The following is a 15,736-nucleotide window of genomic DNA, read 5'->3' as shown; positions in this document are numbered from 1 at the left end:
GTCCTAAGTCACCCATCCTCTTAGCACTTATTTTTTTCGGGGATTACAGAACTAAAGCTGGCTTTATTTTGTTTCAGTTCCCTTGTATCCATTTCAATAGAATCACTAATACCACTCATTTTCAGATTTTGTGTGCTTAATAGATTGGGAATATGAGGTCATGTGTCCAAAAAGATAATTATCATTCTGGGCAATGATTGAATGGTTTCATTGTCCTCAAAATATACTGCAGGCAAAAACGACTTTTGTTATGGCATTACCTGATGTGTGTGTGATTCCCGAAATTTCACATGACTCAATTTGCCATTCTAGAATAACAAAAAGTTAACTTTGCTACAAGGAAAGTGGAATTTTAATAGCAGATACGTCTGTATTATCAGGAAATGCAAGCTATGCAAAAATTGTATTCACTACTAGTTTATCAGATCTTGATGAGTGAGAGTTTATCACATGTGCCTATAAGTTACTGAATTTATTTATTTCCAAAATTCTCATCACTTGGAGCTGGAGGGATGAGCAGCACTTCCCCTGGCTTTCTGTAGTAAGAACATTGGTTGACAACACTTCTTTCACAGCCTCTTTTACTTCCTGGAGGCAGAGAGGGCCTCAGCTTTGTGCTCTCCTGGTGGAATGTGGATGTGAACTGAGGTCACCATTCCCACAACTCTTTGAATCCCAAAAGGACTGACATAAAGGATTCTTGGAAAGAATGTCCAGCTTCAGGCCAAAGCAGGAAATAGGAAATGCCAAAGACTAGGTGCATAGATTAAATCATGATGAGCAACCTAGAACTTTCTTCAGTATTTCAACTCATCATGTTGCTGCTGAGCTCAACATGGACGTGCCAAGAGTGGCCCCACTTAGAGGTCTGCCTCATCTGTGTGGCTGTGTAGCTTCCATATGGCCCCAGACTCCCCACTGCTCCTGACCTAACCACAGCAGCACCCAAGACAACAGGGCACCATGGACAGGGTTTATGTTGCCATCTCTGGCCAAGCATGTTTCATTCTCTATTTGCTTTCTATCTCTTCAACATCCCCCTCATCTCTCATCATCAATCTGCATCAATGTAGCGTTAATCTTCAATAATAATCAAAGATGAGACCAATCAGTCAAAAGACTGGATGTAGAAACTGAAACTTTTGGGTATGAGTCTCACTGCATCACTTACTAGGTGAGTGAACTTAGGTAAGTGACTGAACACCTCCCAGCACTCACAAGCCTAAATGTCCTCCAATAGAAAACGGGTAACAATACCCACCTGACACAAGCTGAGATTCAAAATGCCTGTACCACATACCATAATCCAGGGGCAGGGTGGGAAAACCACCTTTGCTGCTGGAACTTTTGAACCATGTGCTCTCATTGCAACAATAATCTAAAGTAAAATTGGCGAAGCATTTTCTGCACTATCCGGATGTCCCTTTATATTTAAAGAACTGCCATTGCATTTTAATGCCGATGGTTGCAAAGAAAGTTTGCAAGATCTAATACTAATTTGATTGGCTCTACTAGTAAAAAAGGAATAAAAGGGAAATAAATTTAAAATTATGCACTGCTGTCAAATCAATGCCAAGTAACATCATGATGCCCAGTATAAATGGGGAGCAATCATGGGACACTTGAGTCATCATACCACGTGTAGGCTTGGTGAATGGAAATGTCCTGTACAGCAGCATTCAATACTGCTTTTGCGTAGTAAGTTTTGAATCAGTTTCATCCATACTATATCATCTGTTGTATTTAAGTAAAATTTATATATCTTTGTTTGCATTAAATTTATTAATTTATTTTGTTTTATAGTTTCTTAGCAGCAATAAGCATTGGGAGGTAAAACAGAATTTTACTTTACAAATATTTTTTTAAAACATTATGCTAAAAAGAATATGTCAGATTTTATTCTGTACTTTAAGTGGATTCTGTGTGTAACTAAATTGGGGAAGCATTCTAATAACGTACTTGAACTTCTACATAGTAAATGACCCAGAGAAGATACATAAGAAATGCTGAGTTTTCTTTTTGGAGGTGTGTGTAATGGCAGTGTATCTTCCGCATGGTGAAGGATAGGAAGGATAAAAAAAAAATGAATAGTCATAAATCTGTCTATTCATCACTTTTTATGTGCACCTAGTAATATACTAAGGATGTCGCTTAGATTGCCTTTCTAATCTTCATAACTATTTGAAGACACAGGATATTCTTCACATTGCCTTACTGCCTTCAAGGATCTGACAATCTACTCAGGAAATGACTCATGCATAGAAATCATTCATTTGAGGTTATGAATGTTAAATGCTAAAAGAAAGGTACGTGAGAGCTCTAAGAAGAGAGGGATCTGTCAGGGTGGGTTGTCTGGAAGGTTTCATGAATTGAGGGTCAGATATGGATTGATAGCATTGCAGGAATGTTCCATCTGTCCCTCCAGACTCACTGTTCCCCTTCTACACCCTCCTCTGAAACCCCAGGAAGCACCTTTCATAGATGATAACAACAGTTTCTCTTGCTAACTACCTGGTTTCCCTTTGGGCTCCACCAAAGGGATGGCATCTTCTTGTTCCACAGAAGCTTGGAAGAAAGTTTTCTCCTTTCAGAGGTCATCTTCTTCTGGAAGTCTCTTAGTAGGTTTCACGGTCAGATCACTAGTAGGACTGGATGTCTAGAATGGAGGGTCCCGTGAGGGTTCCAGAGCAGTTTCAAAATGATTTGCATGGTGTTGCTTTTCATACATTTAGCCTCTAAGCTGCGTGCCAGGCAGAGGTGTATCCATTGGTGTCCCCTCAGGAAATGCAGCTTTATCATGAGCATGTAACATGGGCACATAAGATAGCTGCCTGCCAATATCAGAAAGTTGGTTGAAATCAATCGGAGGAGAAACCAAGCCAAGATCTTGGCAAAAGCATGAGGAGGACACAGGAGTGTGGGAAGACAGGAATCAGGCTATTTATTCCTTGGCATCTTGACAAGTTGGCTGTTCTGTCTACTGAAAGCCAGAAGCTGGGGGGGAATGTACCTCCTCATCTCCTACCCATGCCACCATATGTTATTTATTCCTCAAGTCCTGCCCTCACCTCAGTTAAATATCCATTTAGTAAACTCTCCTCCCATTACCCAGTTTTTGTATGTATCTGTTTTCCTCTACCCACTGCCTGATACACAGAGGGATGGGGTGATGTAGACCCCATACCAGGGATCTCAGGTGGGCAGCGGGTGGGGGCTCATCTAGGCAGGTACAAGGTGTATGTTAAGGTGCAAAGGATGGTGAACACGGAATAAAAATAATAATTATTAGTATTGGCATTTTCAAGCCTGCTTTTACCTAACTGGAAACTAGGATCTTTAGCTCCATAAGTTTGAATCCTGGAGAGACCAGAGCATTGCCACTTCCATTTTCCATGGGAGGAAACAGAGTCACTGCTTAGACCTAAGGCAGTTTAGCTATTAAATGGCAAGGTCAAAATTCAACTGAGGTTCTATCTAATTCTGCCTCTGGATGCTCATTCAGACCTCTTTCAACCTCTCAGTGACAGAAACAGTCTGATGAGAATAAGATAAATACTTGGCTCAAGTACCCAAGTAAGTATCCCAGTCTCCGTTGAGGGGACTTAAAAGGAAGAAAAGACCTTATACCCACCTACCCTTAGATCACAAGGGTTCTCTCTGAGGCCACCCTTTAGAGGAAGGGCTAGTGGAGCCATCTCTTTTGTACAAGGAACTTCTTTGAGCTCCTTTAAACTGCAGAAAGCACCCCGCCATGTTAACTGGAACGCCCTTTCCAAGTGCAGCCAGAATCAGATTTTAGAAACTCTCTGGGCTTCTCTGAGTTAATAACTGTCCATCTTGCACCTGGCTGGCCTGCACGCCTCTGGGTCCTGAACTTTGGCCAGCAGCTATATCTGAGCTGGGGCCCACCTGCTCCTTGGAGAGTTGAAGCCTCCAGAATGAGCATGCATTAATGTGATTTCCTTGTGGTTAGATGCTGAAAAGGCCTAGTGTGGCTCTAGGAGAAAATCATGGCATCAGGCATGCAGACCTGGCAAAGAATGTGCTGGAAAACCTGGCTGTGTGACAAACTTTTAGAGAAGGGAAGAACTTGCATCAATAAAATTTATTGCATTTTTAAATGTTTTTACATGTTTGTTATTAAATTTCTGGGAAAGATAGTACAGTTTAGCGAAGGGGGTGAAAAACACTGTCCCCCATCTTGAGTATAGCCTAGGAATATTTTTCTATATTTCTGTATAAATGCATATACACATTTTTTATTGTAAAAGTGTACACCCTGTTTACTCAAAGTGGAGTCCATGGACAGGTAGCCCTGGAATCACTTGAGAATCCACTGGAAATGCGTAATCTTGGGCTGACCCCAGATTTACCAAATGAGAATTTTAGCAAGATCTCCAGGTGGTGGAAGGGCACATAGACTATAAAGCTGAACAGTGTCCAACGGTGTGAATGTGCCATGAATAATTTCATTAATCTCCTTTTAGCTCAAAAAATTATGCTTTGTCTAAATTTTCATGATCACATGCTACAATACAGTGAAAAATGCTACAAAATAGCCTTTTCCATTCAACTTTGTACAAACAGTAATGATGGTGATCACCATTGTTACTATGATTTATTGAGTGCTAATTACTTGCTAGGCCCTGTGATGAAAGCTTTACAAGAATTCTCATCTCATCCTTATCATGGCCTCCTACAAAGGCGCTATCTCTCATTTAGAAGTGATGTTACAGAGACATATTTTAAATAAAGTATTTCAAATAATTATGATATTTTAAATATTGATATTACTATGACCGATTGACCGATGATAACGGTTGATAGCATGTATTGGTCACACGCTACAGAGACTGTAGTAACTGCTTTATGTTCATTTTCTAAATCTGAACTTCAAAGGCTGAAGAGGCAAGTGTTATTAACCTCTCAAAATCAAGGTAAACAAGCTCAGAGGTTAAAAATCTTGTCCAAGCTCACATCTCAAGATCACAGTAGAATCCCAGTCTGGACGAGGGCTTGCCGGTTCCTCCACTCTCAGTCATCATGGTGCAGGAAGAGGAATGTGCTAATTTGCTTTCAGTTCTTCAGTGCGTCCTTGGGGCCTCACCTCTCTGTCACTGTTGAGCTCCTAAGCAGGCCATTCTTCTCCCCAATCCTTTGTGTGTGAATAGAGAAGGGGATTCACAGCACTGCCTCCTTGGGGGGATGGGCTTAGAGAACAGAGGATTTGTTCCTAATCACACATCTCCACAGCAGAGCTGCAGGCGTCGGAATCCTCAGACATTCAGACTGGCCAGCCGTGTGGCAAATATCCCAGGACTTTGCTGGGAACAATGGGCACTGAACTGCAGGTGACCCGACCTGCTAATCGCTGCCTGATTGCCAGCTAATCAGTGCCTTGTTTGGGACACTGAATCCCAATTCCCTTTGGACTGGGCTGGGCCTTGGCAGACAGTCACCTGGTTAATGTGGCAGGGGCGAGGCAGAGGGTCATGTGCTCCAGTGCACGGAGTGGCCAAAGGCCGCCTTTGGGGAAATGGTCACAGGGTCATTTTCTCCCTCTGATCCTGGGCAACTATAACATTTGTCAACAGCATGGAAATGAATTGAGGTGGAGAAGTAAAGGCCAGTGCCTCTTTCCTGAAGCCTATGGAAAAAACAAGTGAATCGACCTTTAAAGGCACAGAGAAAACGGAAGTGTTCTTTTTTCAGAATTTCTCAAAAGAAAATATCATCTGGGAGGGTGAATTAACCACCATCAAGAACCCCATAGCTACCACCTCCATAATCAATATCATCACCACCTCATCACTCTTATCACTTCTGTCATGGTAACCATCACCCCACCCCCATCCTCACCATCACCACTACCTCCACCACTACCACCACCACTACCATCACCATTACCATCATCACCATCAGCAACAACGCTTCTATTTCCACCACCACCCCACCACCACCCTCACCACCACCACCACCACCACACCACTACCTCAACAGTTGCCACCCTCTCTCCTACCATGGCCTCCACCACCACCACCACCACCATTGCCACCAGCACCATCACCATCATGATCATCATCATCCCTCTCCCACCATCACCATCACCACCACCACCACCACCACCACCATCACCATCATCATCACCACTGCTGTCACCATCACCACCCCCTCCCCACCATCGCCACCACAATCACCACCACCACTATCACCGTCACCATCACCACCCCCTCCCCACCATCACCACCACAATCACCACCACCACTACCATCACCATCATCATCACCACTATCACCATCACCACCCCCTCCCCACCATCACCTCCTCTACCACCATCACCCCATCCCCACCTCCACCATCACCACCACCAACCCCATCACCACCATGCCCTCCTCACACCTCCCACCAACACCATGTCCATCATCACCACCATCACCACCACCACCATCACTACTTCTGGCTCTGCTGCCACACCACCACCACCACCATAGTTATCACTACCACTACCAACACTGCCATCACTGCTACAACCATTACTACCACCATTATCACTATTATCACCACCCACACCACCATCACCAGCAACACTTCTACCACCACCAACACCATCACACCACTATGAGGACAACCACCTTCACCAATTACTTATCATCATTAATTTCACCACCACCAAGAACAATGAAAACAATACCCTCACTGCTGTTCCCACCACCATAACACCACCACGATAGCTGCCATGCCTAACTCACATTGCCATATCCCAAGGAAGCAGTTTAGAGTGGTATTTTTAAAACACTGGTTTGAGAGTCAGACCAATTTAGGATCTATTCCAAGAAGTACTAGTTGTTTGAGTTTAAATAATCAATTAACCTTTGAAACTTAATTTCCCCCCCACAAAAAAAAAAGTAGAAACAGTAATAGAGCCAGCTCATAGGAATGTGGCTCATACTGAACATTTAACTCAATGTTTGACCCATAACTCAATGAAAGTTCACTATCTTTATGATCATTATTTCCACCCCAACTCCTTTTTAATACACAGCTGCTCCCCTAGCATTTTTGCTTGAAAATGGGTGAGGAAAGGACAATTTATCCCTTTATTTCTAAATGTCATGGGACCCTCTAGGCTGCCTGACATCCCTTAGAAGCAGGGGTGTGGTCATGGCAGTATGGGCTGAAGAAAGTTCCAGATTTGGACTCAGCTGTCTGGGTTTGAATCCAGATCTGCTTTTTAAAAGCTCTCTGACCTTCAAAATGTGTCTGTCCTCTCAGAGACTTCCTCTTCTGAAAAATGGGGAATGATCATCTCTTCCTTGAAGCATTTGGGGAGGATTCTATGAGATAAGATAGAGAAAAGCCCCAGCAGATGATGGGCAGAGAGTAGGTACCCAATGCATGGAGTAGACTTTGATTTACTGATATTTCAGTTTTGAATAAATAGTTATAAGGAAGTGAAAAACGTATGCACTGCTCTAGAGAACCTTCTACTGGGGAATAAAATCAAGTCTTTCTCTCTTCCAGATGGAGCTGAGCCTGACACTCTAACCGGTTCTCTGGGTCTACTGCAAAGGTCTAATAAAAGGCACCTTTGCCCGGTTGCTTCAATTCTAGGAAGCTGTTCAATGTTTGACTATATTTCTCCATACTCATTTGAAAACAGTTCATCAGGTTAGTTCAGTTGAATTATTGCTCCTTGGGAGTTTTCCAAACCCTGGATTTCCTTCGGAGAGAGCTAGATTCTATTCCATTCTTGGAATTCAGCTCCTTGCCCCTCTCTGTGACCCCGAATCGCAAATGCAGTAAAAATAAAAATATCCTGCTGCCTCCTGCACTAAGAAAGGACTCCCTGGCCTCCTGCTTAGAGATGGAATCTCATCTCTTGGGATTTTCAGAGCAAGAATGTTAGACAAGCTGTCCTTTTTCCTTCTTCATTTCTACATTTTGGTCACCGACATTTTGGTAGCAGACACTAGCAATAATGGATACTCCTAAAAGTATATATATGGTAAGAAGAAGAAAGGGAAAAAATATTCTATCCAATCACACTTGGCTCCTCCATACCCTGTATGAAGTGTTACTTGGCAGATTTTGTTAACCACTCTGAAAGAACTTTCAGCACAATTCCATCCATGGTCACTTAGCACAGACTACATATGGGGGAGTTAAGGGAGGCAGTGAATAATTCTGAACCCACATAAACAAATTCCCTAGAATTAACTTTAGCAAATGCAGCACCTGGCTGGGGCAATTCTCAGATATCCTAAGGAACACCAGGACAGGTAGACTGTCAGCCAGAGATGCAGTGTTTCATGTTCTCAGTTTTCTTTCTTGTAAAAGTCTAGATTCCACTATCAAGTAAGAAAGAAAGGATGCAGGAATGAAAATTTATTAGCAGGTAGTCCACAAAGTGTCTTTTGAATCGTTTCAAATTTCACTTCCACCTCTATGGTCTTGAGTCTTTTGTCAGGGTGGTCTGACCCCTCTAATTCCCCATCTACCTCTGGATAGGATCTAAAGTCTTCTTTGAGCCAATTGCTACATCAAGGGTTTTATTGCCATTTAATTCTCCAAGCAACCCTGATTGTTTTGCCTTTTCTTATTTTTTTACCCAGTACTGCATTTTTAAAAAAACTTCACACACTGCTAATCAGTGATTCCAGATAATTGTTTCTAACTGCCGCATGGTATTCCATAAAGGGCACCTCTTTAATTTACTTTCCCATTTCTGCAGCTAAGGACCCCCTGGTTGCCTCTGTGGCCCAGCAATCACAGGTCTTGGCTGCATGAAATCCTCTTAGATTCCCTCTTCTGGATCCAAGGACCCAAGTGGGGATTCTTTGGGATGTTCTGAAAGGGAACTACTGATTCTAATGTACATAGATGCTCAATTTTTGTGAGCTTATTCTTTAGATTGGCTTCACTTCTATAATCCTAAGAGCTGGACTTGAAAAGTCATGTGTTCTGACATCTTAGACTTGGCATTATCCAACTTGCCCATTTTTACCAATCTGATGAGTATAAACTTATAGCTCATTGGATTTGGTTTGCTTTACCCTGATTTTGAGCTTTGTATTATTATGTGAACCATTTGGATTTTTACCTCTGTGATTTACCTGTCATATTCTTTGCCTCTGTTTATTTTTGCTTGTTTGTTTCTTTTTTCGTTTTTATTTTTGAGACACAGTCTCGCTCTGTTGCCCAGGCTGGAGTGCAGTGGCGCGATCTTGGCTCACTGCAACCTCTGCCTCCCGGGTTCAAGCAGTTCTCCTACCTCAGCCTCTTGAGCAGCTGGGACTACAGGCACACACCATCGCACCCAGCTAATTTTTGTACTTTTAGTAGAGACAGGCTTTCACCATGTTGGCCAGGCTGATCTCAAACTCCTGACCTCAGGTGGTCCGCCTGTCTCGGCCTCCCAAAATGCTGGGAGTACAGGCGTGAGCCACCATGCCCAGCCCTTTTTCTTTTTATTTCTTTTTTTTTTTTTTTTCTGATAGGGTTTTGCTCTGTTGCCCTGGCTGGAGTGTGTGGTGTTATGCTAGTTCAATGTAGCCTTGAACTTCTGGGCTCAAGCGATCCTCAAACCTCAGCCTCCTCAAGTAGCTTGGACTACAGGTGCACACCACTACACCTGGCTAAACTTTTTATTTTTATTTTTGTAGAGACTGGATCTCACCATGTAGCTCAGGCTGATATTGACCTCCTGGCCTTAAGTAATCCTCCCACCTTGGCCTCCCGAAGTACTAGGATTGCAGGTATGAACTGCCATACCCAGCCCTTTGCCCCTATTTCTGATGGATTTTATGATCCTTTTCTTGTTAACTTACAGGTTACCCTCATATATCCTATACTGGCTGTTAGTCAGTTGTAAATGTTGCACATATTGTGTTGCAATTTTTTAATTTTTAACTTCATCTTTACAATCTTTCATTAAAAAGAAATCCTCAACTTTTGTGTCATCAAACACTTTTTTTTTTTTTTTTTTTTGGCTTTATATTTGGTAATTTTAGGTCTTCTTTAGAAAGTTTCTCCCCACCTCTAAGTTGTAAAAATACTCTTCTAAATTATCTTTTGTTAACCATATAAGCTTTCCTCTCATACTGGATATCATATGCATCTGGAGTCCACCTTTCTGTACTATAGAAATATAGATGTTATTGGGCCGGGCGTGGTGGCTCACACCGATAATCCCAGCACTTTAGGAGGCCGAGGCGGGCAGATCACGAGGTCAGGAGATCGAGACCATCCTGGCTAACACGGTGAAACCCCATCTCTACTAAAATACAAAAAATTAGCCAGGCATGGTGGCTGGCGCCTGTAGTCCCAGCTGCTCGGGAGGCTGAGGCAGGAGAATGGTGTGAACCCGGGAGGCGGAGCTTGCAGTGAACCAAGATTGTGGCACTGCACTCCAGCCTGGGCAACAGAGCGAGACTCCGTCTCAAAAAAAAAAAAAAAATATAGATGTTTTTGTTCTCCATATGGTGAGCCAATTTCTCAATACCATCTACTAAATAATCTGACCATTCCCAATGATTTTTAAGCCATGTTAAACATATTTCAAGTCCTCATTTATAAAGAGGCCTGTCTCCTAGGCCTCTGTTCTGTTCACTGGTCTCTATTCTCAAGCCAGAAGCAGACCAATTTTACGATGATGGTTTTGTAGAAGGTTAACATTTTGTAGGATAAGCCCCTCCTCCATATTCCTCTTCTTCACAGTTGGCCTAGCTCTCTGGGGGGACTTTACTCTTCTGTATCCATTTTAGCATTAATTTTTCTGTGTTCCACAACAAAAAATTTTAAAAAATACATCCAGCTGGAGTTTTTTTTTTTTTTGCAATTTCATTGCATCGCGTTTTCTTTTCATCCTTTAAATAAAACAAGACGTTTTTCTTCAGATGTTTTTCAGGTGTAAGCTGAGTCTTGGAGATGTGCTCTCATTTCACATTGTAAGTCAAGGTGAAGGGTGTAACTCCAGTGAGGGACACTGGCACTTTTCTCCTGATCAGCACTGTCCCAGGGCACCCAGGAAGCCTTAGCTTTGGTACTGGGTTGGGATAGTTCTGTTAATGTCTGATCCCTTCTTGAGTAATGACTCTGCTCAGGAAACTGTGCCTCAGGGCTCAGATTTCCCTCCATTTAAGCTTGTGGCTTCTTGGCCTGGAGCTTGTTCCCTTCCCAAAACGTTTGTTAGTGCAGTGGCTTTTTATGGCACTTTATGGAAAAATTAAGGGGTGGGGGTGATGACCGTATTCTGCAAATCAGCCCGTCTTTAACCTTCGTTTACTGGAATTTGAGTCCTCTGCATACCTTGTTAGCAGAAAAAACTTCAAATATATTTTTTTCCATCCAAGCTCACAATTGGAATGTTCTTTACCTCTTAACTCAGGCCAGGACAAATGTGGCCCAGGTTCTGAAAAACAGCCTCTTATTTAAAAGGCTTGTACAGCAGCCTTCGCATAACATTTACGACTGCAGTTATCTGCACATGGATCTGGAGGGGGCCTGGCCTGTGAAAATCAGAGGACAGAGGCCACTTCATCCTGCAAATTGCTCAGGCGTGCAGTGTTGGTGAACTCAGCCCTCACTCCCCGGAGCCCCTTTCCAGCTTTAAAATCATTCCTGGGAAACTGTTGGATTAGAAAGGAGCCCTTCAGAAGGTGGCAGTTTGTCTGCTTCTGGAAAAGGGGGTTAGGAGACTTAAGATACAACCCAGTCTCAGATAAAGGGTGGGAAGTCAGAGATATTGGCCGTGGTACTAGCAGAGGAACAAAGGCCAAAACAAGGTCTTCCAGACATGTCATGTTTTTCTTAGAACTAGGGCCTATATTACACACAAATTTGAGATTATCTCCGACATTTATCTAAAATTAACTGTGGTTTTCAAAAGAAAAACATTTAGGGGAGGATCAGATAAGAAGGAGGCCTATTTATAATACTTGCCACGGGGAGGGAAAGGGAAGAGAAAAAGCAAGAGCAAGAGCAAGAGCGAGAGCGAGAGAGAGAGAACGAGACAGAGATCCTTAAAATGATACTGAACATTCTTGCGACACCATAAGCCATAACTCTGACTCTCTTTCCCTGCCTTTTGTGAATAACAGAAAAGAGAACTTTTATCCTGATCCGCTGTAGTTTCTTCGAGAAAATCCTGCTCCCAAGTAGAATGCTGGATTTCCATCTCATTCTAGTTATAGCCAGAATTGGGTTACAATCATTCTGAACCACTGAGTGTGGCAGAAGTCAAAATGTTTGTTCCTAGAGATTGAGATATTAGTCAGTGATGTCTGGCTCTGAAATGGTTATTTATAGATTGGAACGACCTGGAGCAGCCAGCAGAGTGACAAATGAGGAAGAGGACAGAATCTAGCCGAAGAAGCTCTGGAAGATACCATTTGAAGTCTTGAGTGCTTGAACTCACAAAGAAAGCACGTGAGTACACACTAGCACTTGAGCTCTTCATTTTAAACAGAATAAAGAATGTACTGCTATTATTGTCATTTTACAGATAGGGAAATTCAGACTCACCAGGGCTACCCAGATACAAAGAAAATGAGCCAGAATTTCAAGCAAGCCTGAGCTTAGAATCTACACTATTTTTTTTTTTTTTTTTGAGACATGGTCTTACTTTGTCACCCAGGCTGGAGTTCAGTGGTATTAGGTGGGCACAAAAGTAATTGTGGTCTTTGCCACTTAAAACTAGAGCTCGAAACTGCAATTACTTTTGCACCAACCTAATGCACTTACCAGAGCTCACTTACGCCTTGACCTCCTGGGCTCAAGTGATTCTCCTACCTCAGCCTCCCAAGTGGCTGGGAATATGGGCATGGACAACCCTGCCTGGCTAGCTTTTCTTTCTTTTTTTCTTTTTTTTTTTTTTTGTGGAGACAGGATTTTGCCATGTTGTCCCGGCTGGTCTTTAACTCCTAAGCTCAAACTATCCTTCTGCCCTGGCCTCCCAAAGTTCTGGGATTACAGGCATGAGCCACTGTGCCCGGCCCAGAACCTATGCTCCTAACTGCCACACCAATTGACCTCTATTCAGCCCTTTTTATTTCTATAGCACTTGGTATAATTTCACTTTGCACACAGTATCTATAGATAATCATTCCAGGGCATGTAATCGTCATAAGATTATTTATGTTATTGCATGTGTATTACTGCATGTAATCTTCACGTGTTATTGCCTCTAACAAGTTATGTATTTCCATGTAGTCTTCATAACTGTGTATGGAAGGCCATTTTAGAGATGGAAAACTGAGACTCAGAAGTGGTAATTGTCCTACTGGTCAGAGATTTAGCCAGGGTTTGGATTGTGGAATGCAGAGGACCACTTACTTTTCACTAGACCATAAATGCTCCTCACCACTGACGCATGTCAAATGCCAGATATCTCCAGGAACCTTAGGCTACGTCTCCATTGTTTTTGCTTTTTCCCCCCTTAGACACAGCTTGGCAAAGAACAAATGATCCCAAACACCAAACAGCACACTTGGAAACATTTAACCCACATACTTTCAGACTTTCTGGCATGGACCAACCTCTTGTCTTACCTTTGTTCCTGGCCAGAAAGAAATGGCATGAAAAGATGGACAGTTTTTATAACCTCTTTGAGCTCTAAACCATGTTTCCTGTGCACTTAGGAGATCTTAATAGAAACCAAGTACTTCTTTTAGGCATCTATACTCTTAATGCCGTAAGTCAAGTCAAGTACCCAGGTGGTTAAGATAACTGTACCAACAGAAACATTTTTAAAAAATATCCTAACACAACACGAAGTGACCATCACAAATTCAAAGAAGCAGGCATATTTCTTAAAGGTTGAAAAGAGGTGAGTCTTTCACAAGATTCTAGCTCAAGGCCGTATTTGCACAAGTATAGTCATTCCTCTAGCAAGGTTTTGTTTATCTGGCCATTAAAAAAATTAAAACAACTTTTACTTTCGGCTGTTTGAACAAGAACTGTTTTTCCAGCTGTGCAGTCTAAGGAGGATACAAGCGGCCTGGTTTGGTTATATTTTTTCCAGAATAGGAGAGTTTCCTACACAATTCTGCTTGGGCTAAACTGCATACAGAGCAGTTTATTTATACTGTTTTATCACACACCTGTTTGGATATGGGCTATTTTCTGGTATTTAAACATACCATTTCTTGCCAATTGCTTTATCTTCAGAGTCCTATGGTTTGGCTACAAATGTTTCTTATTAACTCAGAAAGAAACACCAATTGCTCTATGAACATTATTAGTGAGGACAAAGATAACTTAATTGTTACTTACTTCAAACATGTTATCACTGAAGAACTTTATCCCAGAAATCCATTCAAAATAAGTTAGAGGCCATTTCACTATACTTAAAGGGAAAAAAGGAGTTAACAAAGCCTTTTTGGAATACAATCTTTAATAAAACACTGTTTTTCTAAAAAAAGCCACCTGCTTATTTTGAGCTAGTATGTTGCAATGGAAGGAAAATATTGCCATTCTAGTCAGTAATGAGCTATTTTACCCACTAAGGAAGTTCTGGGATGCACAGATGGCAACCTGAGAATTTGGGCGAAAGCCCTGACTCCACTCACATGACCTTCTCTGAATCACTTAAACTCTAGGTACTTCTCTTATTATATCAGTAAAATGTGGGTCATAATAGCTATCCAGTAATTAGATCATTTAAATCAACCCATCAATATTAAATAGCTATGATGTGATAAAGTTTGGTCTTGGCCTTGGGGTATAGAGATGAATGAGACAAAGTCTTTATATCTAGAAATTCACATTTCATAATCCTGCACATAGTAGGCCTCTCTTCTATGTTAGGGGAATCTGAATATTTATGTGTAGATTCATTAGTAGCTAACTATAAAGTCAAAACTGAACCTATAGAGTTGCAATCTAACTGTTTATGTGAAGGGGTTAGTTTTATCTTGCAGCTAAAAAAGCAGACTAAAATACTAACTTAACGAACTCTATTAGTTGTCTATAGCTGTGTAACAAACCATCCCCAAAGTATAGTGGTTTAAAAAAATAGGCACTTACTGCTCACAGTTTCTGTAAGTCAGAGCCCTCGGGTGGTTCAGTTGGGTGCTTCTGCCTTAAGGTCTTTCCATAGGCTGCAATTTGTTTGCTGGCCAGGGCTGCGGTCTCATCTGAAGGGTTAACTAAACGGAGATCTTCCAAGCACAATCAAATAGCTGTTGGCATTGTTCAGTCCTTTGTGGAGGCTGCTGTACTGAGCACCTTAGTTCCTGGCTGGCTGTTGACTGGAAGGCACTCCCTCAGTTTCTTGACATGTGTGCCTCTCCATAGGGCAGTACATAAAGAGGTAGCTAGTTTCCCTGAGTAAGAGGGAGTGAGCAAAAAAGAAACCACATTCTCTGTGTAACCTAATTTGAGAAGTGACATTTCATCACTTTTTCGATCATCTGTTTAGCAGAAGAGAGCCAGTAGATCCAGCCCACACTCATGGGGAGTGGATTACACAAAGACAGGACTATCACAAGGCAGTGATATCTGGGGCCATCTTAGCAGCTGCCTACCATACAAATGGAAGCTACAATAGGTAAAGACCCATCAGCAGCCTCAACCCTATCTCAGTATAATGGGGTTGGTTCCATAGAGTCTCCACTTTCTGACACAGTGGGGCAGCCCCCTCCACATCTCCATGAGAAGCTTCTGTTTCACTTGCAGGGCAAATCTGGGATATAACCACAGTGACCTCCCCTGAAACCATTTCATGGGGGTTTCTTCA

General features: G+C 42.2%; 1 protein-coding gene across 1 annotated transcript in view; it reads left to right on the top strand.

Annotated features, from left to right (window-relative positions):
* The window catches only part of LOC101152016 (uncharacterized), an 81,685-nt gene that overhangs the window by 41,702 nt on the left and 24,247 nt on the right, over window positions 1-15,736 (top strand). Inside the window, exons 6-7 of the mRNA XM_004058038.3 lie at window positions 7,522-7,668; window positions 12,307-12,426. Coding sequence (XP_004058086.3) covers window positions 7,522-7,668; window positions 12,307-12,338 — 179 coding nt within the window. The 3' untranslated portion in view covers window positions 12,339-12,426. The remainder of the gene's footprint in view (window positions 1-7,521; window positions 7,669-12,306; window positions 12,427-15,736) is intronic.

This window comes from Gorilla gorilla, chromosome 18, assembly GCF_029281585.2.
Source record: "Gorilla gorilla gorilla isolate KB3781 chromosome 18, NHGRI_mGorGor1-v2.1_pri, whole genome shotgun sequence".
Lineage (NCBI taxonomy): Eukaryota > Metazoa > Chordata > Mammalia > Primates > Hominidae > Gorilla > Gorilla gorilla.
Note: the sequence above shows the minus strand (reverse complement) of the source record. Positions and strands in the feature narration are given on the sequence as shown.